Here is a 12,158-nt window from a genome sequence, read left to right on the forward strand (position 1 = left end):
ATTTGCTGCAAAACTATCCTTCTACGAGTGGCGAAAGTAAGAAATTTAAAGCCAGTAGAGGATGATTTGAAAAGTTTCGCAAGAGAAGTGGCATTCATAGTGTGGTAAGGCATGGAGAGGCTGCTAGTTCCGACGCTGAAGCTGTAAAAGAATTTGTGAAAAATTTCACAAAATTTGGGGAGGACGAAGGCTACTACATCCTGCAACAAGTCTGCAACTGCGGCGAGACTGGATTGTTCTGGAAGAGGATGCCGAAGAGCACCTACATTACTCAGGAAGAGAAGGCTATGCCCGGCCATAAACCAATAAAGGACAGGTTAACTGTTTTGCTGTGTGCTAACGCTAGTGGCGATGTAAAAATCAAGCCGCTACTCGTTTAACAATTTGAGAACCCTCGTGCTTTCAAGCAGCACAATGTAAACAAAGCCATACTGCCCGTGATGTGGAGGGCAAACACGGCTTTCTCTCCCGCCGTGAAGCGATATCTCGAAAAGAATAACCTGCCTAAAAAATGCCTTCTACTAATGGACAATGCACCGGCACACCCACCAAGTCTGATCCACCAGCTAAACAGCTAAAAAAAACCAGAAACCCAAGAAATCACAACAGAAAAAAAAACCTGAAGGAAAACATCCCTCCATCGCGGAGCCAGACTCTCCCTCAAAACTGTGACCTCCTCTCCCCCCAGTTCCTCCTCACTTCATACCAGAATTTGACTCATGCAAGGTTAGTTTTCTTGGTGGTTTATGGTTAGTTTTTGTATTACGGATTTTTCAAATGTTAATTTTTCGTTTCATAGCATGAATTGTTGCAATGTTACTTTTCTCTTTTTTCAAATGTTCATTTTTTTTTCCCTGTGCTTAAAACTCATTAAAAAAAGTGTTTATTGGGAGTGGTTCGTAGCGTGATTCGTTGCAATGTTACTTTTTTTGGTGGTTTATTAAATTACAGATTTTTCAAATGTTCCTTTTTTTCCCTATGCTAAAAACTCATTTAAAAAAAAAAAAAAAGTGTTTACAGCGATCGGGTCATAAGGCATTAGCGCAAACTCTCAATGTTAGTTTTCTCTGTTGTTTAAGGTTTTCTCAGTGTTATTCGATGTTTTTACATTTAGTGTACTATTACGATGTGCATTCTATGGTGTAATTAACTATTTGTGCTTGAAAATATTTTTAAAAACTATATTTACATACAGTTTGTACGGTCTGGAACTAATTAATTGTATTTACATACAATCCTATGGCGGAAATTGCTTCGGTTCACAACCAAATCGATTTACGACCAGAGTTTTGCAACGAATTATGGTCATGAACCGAGGTTCCACTGTATTTGTATGTTTTTATGCTAATATGTCACAGTTTGTATTAGTAAATAATAGATGCCAAAGTTCATATGGTTTTTTTTTTTTTTTTTTAAACTGACCTCAATTTAATTTTTTTTTTCTTAAAATCTGACAAATGGTTCTAATGAGACTTATGATTTTTGTTGGTTTTATAGTTGGAAGAAGGACGATTGCAAGATCTTTTGGAAGCAAAAGCTTTAGCACTTGCTCAGTCAGACCGATTAATAGTTCAGTACCGCTGCCAAAGGGTACAAGCAGAAGAGGAGGTATGAAATTATAGTAATACATTCCTCACAGTTATTACAATCAAGTCTGTTGTTCTATGGATAAAGTTTTCACTTAAAATACAGGTATTGTTAATCAAGTTGTGAAAATGGATTAAAAATTCTCCCATTGTCACTGCAGGTGCGAAAGCTGGCCACTCTTCTGAAGGATGCAGAAAGAAAGAATGAAGAGCTTTCTGTGCTATTTAATAATCAGCAGCTGGAGTCTGAACGTGCAAAAGATGATATTGAACGGCTTTATCAACATAATCGGAAACTGCAAATTGTTGCTGAGGAACATGAATCTTTAAAAATGTCATTCTCTGATTTGGCTAATACGTAAGCAATTTTATTCTAGTAATAACTTTGTTTCATTACAATGTTTTTCACTTAACTTGCATCAATCATCTATGTCTTTTAATATTTTTAAATTTTATTTTACATTTGTTTGTGTTTATGTATGTATTTTTATATAATATTCCATTTTGGTGGGGAAGGGTATTGGGAATGAGTCTTTTTTTTTTTTTAAAGATTTGGCAGAAACCATAGTTAAACTCTGATATTGTGTTGCAACATGTTTTATGCTATGCATTATTCTATACAAATGCTGTCTCCCATTCAGGATTAAGATAATGTTAATTAATATATCCTCTTTGTAATTCTTCAGAAACCTTGTCGTTATTTTGACAAGATTATAAACTGCATGGCATCTTCATTGGCTTATCATTTATTTAAAAAATACTTTTAAAAATGCAGTAATCCATTATTTATCTTATGAAGAAAGCAGAAGCATTTTACCAGTGTAACCTTCATTATATGTGAGATGAAAGTGACGTTGTTGAAACATTGTGCCTTTAATATTCTGTCAACCTGTGCGTATGTTTTCATTTCTTATATACATATACTGTATATACATTGACTCAACAATAGTAATTACTGATCTATTACTGTAATAAAATAATATGGGGGGATGGGTAGGTGAGTGTGAGTGGGGGGTAATGAGGTGGGATGAGGTTGGGTTAGGTTTAGGGTAGGGGATTCCCACCTTGCGGTGAGTAGGTTTGCATGGGTACACTACTACAGACATATCAGTACATATTTGTTACGGACCCTCACTCCATCTATATATTTTTAAAGAGTGTTTTATCAATTAAACTGCCCTTAATTGATTCTAATCTATCCTATTAACAATTTTCAATCAAAACTTCCATAGAGGTTTAAGTGACACAATATCATTGTTTTTACAGATTGTTATTCCCATAAGTGGGTTTACAAAAAACAATCATCGCTTTTCTAAATTTGTTATAATACTCCCTCCCAAGGTTTAAATCGAAATTATCATAAAGATATCCAAAGAATTACTATCAGCCAGTTATTAATCACACTCCTATTTTTTCTTTTATGATATTTTAACCTACACTGTAAATTGCCCTATCCATCCCTATACGTCCCCTATTCCACCTATTTCTTTAATGATGCCTATGTCTAAAAAACATCCTCACTCCCATCCATACCACTTACACTTACACTTACACCTCTCCCATTAACACTAAAAGAAAGAAAATAGAAAAAGAAAAATATCTCACGTCCAAACCATCCACCTCTTGTCTACCCAAGTTGCTGATCCTTCCGATCCTAATATCAGGGTTAATTATACTTTTTTTAGTTTTAACTCGGGTTAGGATGGTGTTGGTATGTATGTATACATGTATTTCCTAGTAGTTTCTGTGAAGTTATTTCCTTGTGCATTATCCAGTTACCCATCCATTGTTTCCTCATTATCCTTTAGGTATCCTATCAAAATAATATAGCAGTTGTTAAGTTTTAAATAATTTAGTTTTGTGCCTAATGTTATTTTAAATTGCCAAACTGCTCTAAATTTATTTAATGTTTTGTTGAAATAGGTATGATGGAACTGAAAAACAACTAAAGGATCTCCAAGCTGCACACAATAATTTAAATAAACAAGCAGAGATGATAAAAAAGCAAAATGAAAACTTAAAATTTCAACATGATAAGTAAGCAATTTTGATAATATACATAAACCCATGTAAAACTGGTATTTTATTATAAATACATTTTTCTTTATAATTGCTTTCTTTCATTGTAAGAAGAATCTGAGGCATTCAGGTTAATTTTGAAAGAGTATATATATATATATATATATATATATATATATATATATATAAAAATATGTAATGCTTTATAAACTGTGCTTTACGGTTTTTCTTCTTTTGTATGAAAAACTGCACAATTCATTGGCCAACATTTGTTATCAAGTCCTAAATCCATTAACCTTCATAAAACGGACTATAAAATCAGTCTCCTGAGCAGCGGAGGGGAGTGCAGAGACAGCACTTACAAAGCACTTTGAATCATGTCTTCTGGCAGCTAATGCCTAGCAGCTTCTTGCTTTACACCCAGTGCTGCTGCAGTGATCGCTGGCTCCCTGTGTCCCAGAGTAGACGCATACATAATGGCACTGAGCCCAGCAGGCAACATCTTTTGTGAAAAATGGCATTACTTTTGCAAAATTTTCTTTTTTTTTTTTTTTTTAAATAAGTACAATAATTTTCCGTTGTATCACATATGCGTTTAAGTAACACAGATATTTTTACTTCATGAAAGTAAGTGTTACATTACATCTTTTTTAAAAGTAATCTTACTGCCTAATGCATGTTACTTTTAACGCGTTACCCCCTCCCAGCATTGCTATCCACTAGTAAAAGCCAAGAGCGTTGCGTGTATTCTACTTTCAATGGCATCTGTCACATTACTACCAAAAATTCTGTTTTAATGTATCTTTTTATTTTGTTTTTTTTATAATTGATAATATTGATTATATGCCAAAACATACAAAATTTGGCAGAAGGTTTACAGGTTTATTTTTGTATTTCTAGTAAAGCTTCATTATGGCTATGAATTTCAGTCAAGTAGTAGTAATATTAGAATTATTACTTCCATTTAATGACTGCTAATTAATGCAGAACATTACAGAATGTTTAGACGGCCGTCTTTTATAACGGGATGTATAACCTTGCAGAGGCATTTGTAAACGCAGTATGTTTGTGTCCTTTCAGAACCTTAGCACAGTTATCAGAAGTGGAAGAGAAGCGTAAGGAGGTAATAAAAGAATTACAGGATAAAGATAATCTAATATCAAGTAAGTGACTGTACCAGTTGCTCATCTAACTTCTAATTGAAAACCACAGTCATATTGATAGAAAACATTGGTAGTAATTGGAATTTTTATTTTGTAATTTATTTTTGTTTAAGGTTTGCAACAGAGAATAGTACAACTAGAGAGAAATGTAGAAATTAAAGAAAAAGAAAAGGAAGACATGGAAGAAACGATTGACATTCTAAGAAAAGAATTAAGTAAAACTGAATTGGCAAGAAAAGAGCTAAGTATTAAGGTTTGTTCAGAGCTGGTCCTTTTTGCACTTACAACTATAGTTTCATGATATTCCCACTTTTGCATATAATGAAAGTTAATTAAAATCTTGCAGCTACTCAATAGCATAACCAGTAACTTTTCATCTGTTAAAAATTTTAAACACTTCATACATTTCGTGATCACAAACAAATGAAGCTGATTTTTGTCACAAATTGGAGTATAATGATAAAACTCCTCAGATGAAACCATCGTCCACCTTAGGTCACACAGACATTGCCAAGCATGTAGTCATGCTGGGGCAATTTAGATCTTAGAAATTGAGTGCATATATTTAAAATATATGATAGAAAACCATTAATGCAGTGCAGGTAAGTTAATATCCAAATTCAGTTTTGGCAATGTGATATCTTGCATAAATATTTAAAATAGAAATTATGCATATGATGCATTAATGAACAGTTACAAAGATTAAATTGTTGAATATTTTGTATTAGCAGAATACCAAGCTCGCAGCGGAGAAGTAGTGTGTTAAAGAAGGTACGAAAAAGAAAAGGAAAAATTTTAAAAATAACGTAACATGGTTGTTAATGTAATTGTTTTGTCATTGATATGAGTGTTGTTCTCATATCTATCTATCTATCTATCTATCAATCGATCTATCTCTATATCGATCTATCTCTATATCGATCTATCTCTATATCGATCTATCTCTATATCTATCTATATCTATATATATATATATATATATATATATATATATATATATATATATATATATATATATATATATATATATATATATATATACCCACTTGGCAGCGGAGAAGTAGTGTGAGAAAGAAAAGGAAACATTTTGAAAATAACGTAACATGATTGTCAATGTAATTGTTTTGTCACTGTTATGAGTGTCGCTGTAATATATATATATAGCAAAATACCCGCTTCACAGGGATGTCATGTGTTAAAGAAGTTATGAAAAGAAAAGGAAACATTTTAAAAATAATGTAACATGATTGTCAAAGTAATTGTTTTGTGTATTTGGCGGCAGCGCACGGTTGTTTTCGCAGCTGCATCAGAAAATGTACCACGATGTCTGACACGCCTCCTTTTACTGTTTTCTCACAGCTTGGATTGCTGCTGTCATATATATATACACACACATACATACATACATATATATACATATACATGCACTTGTCTGGGCTATAGCGCAGGGGAGGATGAAAAAATTAAAAGTGCTCACTTTGACTTAAGGCAGAAGCGCAGTCAGCGTCTCAAAGGCCGGCACAGCTATGCACGCGTGCTGGCTGCTCGACTTTTGCTGGGCAGGAGACCCCAGTTTTTGCAGACACGTTCATGATATCAAAAGTCTCAGCGCTCTTTGGAGGTCATTCATATATATATATATATATATATATATATATATATATATATATAGCAAAATACCGCTACGCAGTGGAGAAGTAGTGTGTTAAAGGAGTAATGAAAAGAAAAGGAAACATTTTAATAATAACGTAACATGATTGACATTGTCATAAGTGTGGCTGTTATATATATGCCTGCCTAAATAAGTCACCCTCGCTTTGCTCTTACTTTTTACCGCTCATTTAATCATGGCTAGTGGCGGAAAAATTATAAAATGGATGGAGGATGGCTTTACCAAAACAATTATTGATGGCGAATCGATTATTCATAAAGCTTGAATTGGTGATCTGTTTTTCTGTGTTAACCTCATATTTTTTCATACTTCTTCTCAAACTAAGGTGGTGCGAGGGTAAAATGAATCGTGATGCGCTGATTAATGTAATCCGTGTACCAGGAAATCATGCTTTGACAAAAGCTCCCCTTTGCTTGTAATGCAAAGTGTGATTAAATGCATTATTTTTTAACGCGTTATGGAGCACATGCATCGAAGCTTCGGCTGTGCTTGTGCTAAGAAAAGGAAAGATTTTAAAAATAACGTAACACGATTGTCAATGTGACCTTTTGTAAGTAGTGCCTGGAGGATTCAGTGTGTAGAAACTCTAGAGACAGCGTGTGTATGAACTTGTGGATTTTTCTGTGAGTATTTGGTGGCAGTCTGACGGTTGCTTGAAGACAGCGTTAGCCGCTGAGCTCAGCTCAGAGCAAAATGAGGTGGGAGGGAGATGATGACGTGACTCCCCACCCGCCTTAACTGTCAATCCCCACAAACACAGTCTCTGAATTTGCATAAGCACAGCCCTTCACCTACAATTTTAACTTAGTTACAAAGTGATCAAAACTCTCGCTTATATCCTGCTTCCTCTCATTAAACTTGAATCCCGCATTACCTGTGGGTATGTGAAACGCCAGCGTAGCCTGTCTATGAACTTAATTTAAAGTTTAGGTTTACACCTTGCTTTCTTTCCGAGCTGGCAACTCTCATGAATATGGTAGTGTATGTCACTCGCTCACTTCTTATTGTTTCACTGCCTTCTCAATTATAAAATGCATTTTTCTTAAGCGCTTTTGGAGGTCTTCCTGGTTTTCTACGCACTGCGTTGACAGTCCGTTCACGTGATTACGTGGGAGGCGTGATGATGTCACACAAACTCCGCCCCCACGTCATTCCAGCTCAACTCCATTACAGTTAATGGAGAAAAATACCTTCCAGTTATGACCATTAGGCGAGAATTTCGATATAAAACCTGCCCAACTGTTGTAAGTAAGCTGTAAGGAATGAGCCTGCCAAATTTCAGCTTTCTACCTACACGGAAGTTGGAGAATTAGTGATGAGTGAATGAGTGAGTGAGTGAATGAGTGAGTGAGGGCTTTGCCTTTTATTAGTATAGATTAATGGAGTGCATTCTGATGAGTGTGAGTGCTCATAGGGTGATGCATAAACATCCAGAAACATGTGTTTATTTTAAAAATGATGGAAAATGATAACGTAAAGGAAGAATTAATAATACAAAAGAAAAACATCACTCCGGACCTTCCATTTGTTTTCGCCAGAGTACCTCAAAAAACACTGAACTTGTATATGTATGTCTTGCACGCTTGGTTCAAGCCATTCTTTCTTTCTCCATTTCCCCCCAACACATAATCCAGTTTCTGTTCTGATGTGAAACTCCCTTTCAAGCAAATACTGAAATGACATCTTTTGTCAGCCAATCTGAAATCTGCAAGACTGCGCTTCCCCCTAATTTGTCAGAATGTTATGGCTGATGTCTTCTCAACTTTAAAAGGGCAATAACTATTCGTTGTTAGTTGCTTATATTCTGTTTTTAGCAGTAATTTGTTTCTGAAGAATATTCAAACAGCATTATTTCTGTTTTTATTTTCCTTGCAATTCTATTTCTGTTTTTTTATTTTCCTACCTTTTAGTTTATTTAAATATGAAAATTACACAGCTTTACTTTTTTGACATCATTTGCTGTAACAGCTTGATTAGTTTAACCCTGATTGCTCATATTGCTGATTGGTAGTAATTTTATAGTAATTTTAGTTTATTCATAAAACTAATTTTTTTTTTAGGAATACATAATTTATGCTTTTCACTGTGAGAAAAAAAATCTCATTCCAGAATATGTAAACTTCATTTTTAATATTTTTTAGATATTTATTTGCAAACTGAAATATTGTATGTCATTTATTTAGTGCAGCAGTGGTGTTTAAATTTCAACTAATTCTTGCTTACTCTCATTTTATTTCAAAGGCTTCATCTTTGGAAATTCAAAAGTCTCAGCTAGAAGCACGACTGGCAGAAAAAGAAGCCATGGTTAAGTCTCAACAGGAAGAGCTAAATAAACATTCTCATATGATTGCCATGATCCACAGTCTGAGCAGTGGAAAAATGAAGACTGATTCAGTAAACCTTAGTCTGTAAAATTACCATTCTACAGTGTAGAGCTTGTAAAGGATTTTTTATGATATAGTAAAATATAATCTATTTACATATTACCTTTTGTGTAATGGGCCAAGTATCTTATCGATCATATGCAGAAAATAAGCAGCATATTTACATATACAAATAAATGTTTTCCTTGGTGTATATTTTTTTTTTTTTTTTGCAAATAAAACATGTTTTGTGTTTATTATCTCGGGTTTCATCTGCAAAGTTTAGTGTCCTCAATATAAATTTTAGAAGCAAATATATTTAAATGTATATGTTTTCATTTCTCTTTATATTTTATAAAAAGCAAAATGGCAAATATACAGCACAATGTTGTTTTAAAACTGTATTGTAATTTTTTTATGTTATTTGTGTTTGGGAGTTTTCATTAACAGTCTTCCATTTTATATTTGTGTGTCTTAAGTGTTTGTAATGTTAGTCCTAATAAACTGTCCTAAAAACTCCATCATAAATTGTTCTGCGTGTTTATAGAATGTTCCTTTATTGATTATTGATAGTTTTAAAATCAAATTATGCATTCTCTCTTTGTACCATGGCACTTCTAGCACAGTACATGTAGCTTATTCATAGTACTCTTTATTTTACATGAGCTAGAGTTTATAATAAGATTAGAAGTTTATTAGGAAAAAAACTGTTCATTGGCATCATTTACCTAGAAGAGAAGTGGGGAAAATTTTATGGCATGAAACACTGTTATTTCATGCTCAACAAAAATATTTAATAAAGTTATAAAAAGGTAATAAACATAAAATGAGAACATTTTGTAAGTTGATCAGATGGAATTAACTGAACCTGAAACAAAATTAAAATAAATTCACATGCTTTGGGTGCATAAGTCCATCCATTATCCAATCCTAACTAACAGGTCCACGGGGGTTCGCTGGAACCAATCCCAGCCAACAGAGGGCACAAGACACTTGGCCTCCTCACCAATTTTAAGTTTTGTTCTTGGAATTCTAAGGAGATACTCCTTTGAGGATACTTCAGATGCATCCGATTAACCAACAGCACTATAACGGGGCACATTTTCTCTGGTGAAGCTTGACAACATTGGTAGTATTCCTTTATTAATACTTCACATAGATTAAATATTGTACGTCTTACCTCCGCAGGTGCCAGACAGGATTATCCGGCATGTTGTTCGGGAGAGGAGGAGGACTCTTACTGAAAAGGGACGCCAGTATGGAAGAACATGGGATAGGTATGAAACCCTTACCCGGACAGGAGGACACAACAAAAGAGCAGTAGGGAAAATGTTTATCCCCCCATCTGTTAGATGGTAGCATCCCAGGACATCACCTGCATGATGGGAGTTGTAATGTTACGAGTCAGCCCTGATGGGTCCTATGGGTGCTGCAGAGATTCATTATCCCTGTTTTGTTGGACCTTCTGTTTGACCCAGATGTGTTTTCAAAGGGTTATGCCCTTGCATCGGAAGTACTCCCAGGTCCAAGATAAAAGGAAGCTGCCCAGCCTCCTCCAGTTGAGTCGGAGTCGGGAGGGAGGAAGACAAGGCTCAATGGAGGGAGGTGGACAAAGAGAGAAGAGAAGGAAGAAGAATATTGTTTGTAATTGAGCTGGTACAATCTTGGAGAAGCCTTTTGTGAGTTTTTAAATTTTATTTTAAAAACCTCTGTTTTGAAGGTTAAAAATGACAAATTTCTAACACAAGCATGTGAAGTATCTCTTTAGACTTTTCCAAGGTCAGTGATTGCAAATGCAGTATTAGGCTAGTTTTGATCCTTTACTAGGATTCCATCCCTCTAAGTACCTCTAGCAGAGGTTGAAAAATGATAAGCAAAATACACTAAAGAGTTGCCCATCTCATGCTGACTCTGTCAATGAGTTTAAGAAGTAACTGAAAACCTTACTGTTCAATGAATATCTGTCTAATTGTTTGTGAATATATTTTGCTCTGTGGATATCTGGCATATTGTGAATTGACTATTTTCTTTATTATGTTAGCTTTAAAGCTGTTCAGTTGTGAGATTGCACAGGTGGTGAACCAGTGTAGGGTAGGGTAGGGAATGCTACAGTGATCTGGGGTGAACTTCTCTAGGCTGTTCTTCCGGCATTGCAAGTAATCTTTGCTTCCATTTGAGAGATTAATGTCATCCCAACTAACTGGAAAACGGGTCTTGTCATCCCTATTGGGAAAGGGAAGGGTGATCACCTGTATTGCAGGAACTACAAAGGGATAAACCTGCTCTTGGTGCCGGGTAAGGTCCTTGCTAGGGTTGTCCTCAATAGGATCCATGATCACTTCCTCACCTACCAGCGCCTAGAGCAGTCTGCTTTTACACCTAAGAAGTCTACCATCGACTGCATCTTGGCACTAAGAGTTTCTTTGCAGCCTTTGTTGATTTTTGAAAAGCGTACAACTCAGTTGATTGAGCTACTCTCTAGGACATCCTGAGACTTTACAGAATCCTCTCAAGGTTGCTGAATATCATGGCTGGCCTGTACACTGGTACTGTGAATGCGGTGCAGAGTGGAGGCAGACACTCTTTTTCCAAGTTGATTCTGGGATTAGTCAGGGATGTGTTCTTGCTCCTACTCTGTTCAATGCTTTTATGTGGGGACCATTGGTTGTGGGACATATGTTGGCGAACAAAGATTCACTGATCTTGACTTAGCCGACAATGCTGAGATCTTCGTGGAGTCAATGAAGGCTCTGATGGGGCCTCTCGAAAGACTGACTGAGGAATCTGAGTGTCTGGGCTTGTGAGTGTCCTGGATAAAAACCAAGATCCAGGCCTTTAATGACCTCCTAGGCACAGCCATCAGCAGTGTGTCTGTCTGAAGAGAGAGTGTCGACCTTGTAGAGAGGTTTTCTTACCTCGGCACTGACATTCATGTCTCTGGTGATTGTTCCTATGAAGTCACTAGACGGATTGGCAGAGCATAGGAGGTCATGAGGTTGCTGGAAAGGGGTGTGTGACGCTCCCGATATCTATGCAAAAGGGCAAAGGTCCTAGTGTTTCCTGTCTTGCTATATGGTTGTGAGGCAGGAATGCTACCTCAGACGAAGACTGTATTTCTTCAGTACTGTCTCCCTTCGAAGAATCCTTGGTTTGTCTTTGTGTCGAATGAGCAGTTGCTCATGGAGTCCCAAATGAGGCACATTACCTGCATTGTTTGGGAGCGTCAGTTATGGCACTGCGGCCATGTGGCACATTTACCAGAAAGTGATCCAGTTCGTAAGATCCTCTTTGTTGGGGACCCGAGTGTCTGGACCAGGCCAAAGCGTCATTCATGTAGCACGGAGGGTTGTATTAG

At 35.9% G+C, this 12,158-nt stretch overlaps 1 protein-coding gene across 3 annotated transcripts in view; it reads left to right on the forward strand.

The window, feature by feature from the left end:
* cip2a (cellular inhibitor of PP2A) overlaps window positions 1–9,047 on the forward strand; it is a 29,873-nt gene extending 20,826 nt beyond the window's left edge. For all 3 annotated transcript variants that reach the window (XM_039745520.1, XM_039745523.1, XM_039745521.1), the window contains exons 17-22: window positions 1,498–1,608; window positions 1,748–1,944; window positions 3,510–3,623; window positions 4,686–4,768; window positions 4,882–5,021; window positions 8,682–9,047. In XM_039745520.1, the coding sequence (XP_039601454.1) occupies window positions 1,498–1,608; window positions 1,748–1,944; window positions 3,510–3,623; window positions 4,686–4,768; window positions 4,882–5,021; window positions 8,682–8,852 (816 nt within the window). In that variant the 3' untranslated portion in view covers window positions 8,853–9,047. The remainder of the gene's footprint in view (window positions 1–1,497; window positions 1,609–1,747; window positions 1,945–3,509; window positions 3,624–4,685; window positions 4,769–4,881; window positions 5,022–8,681) is intronic.
* The last annotated feature ends 3,111 nt before the right edge of the window (window positions 9,048–12,158 follow it).

The sequence above is a fragment of the Polypterus senegalus genome, chromosome 2, assembly GCF_016835505.1.
Source record: "Polypterus senegalus isolate Bchr_013 chromosome 2, ASM1683550v1, whole genome shotgun sequence".
Classification (NCBI taxonomy): domain Eukaryota; kingdom Metazoa; phylum Chordata; class Cladistia; order Polypteriformes; family Polypteridae; genus Polypterus; species Polypterus senegalus.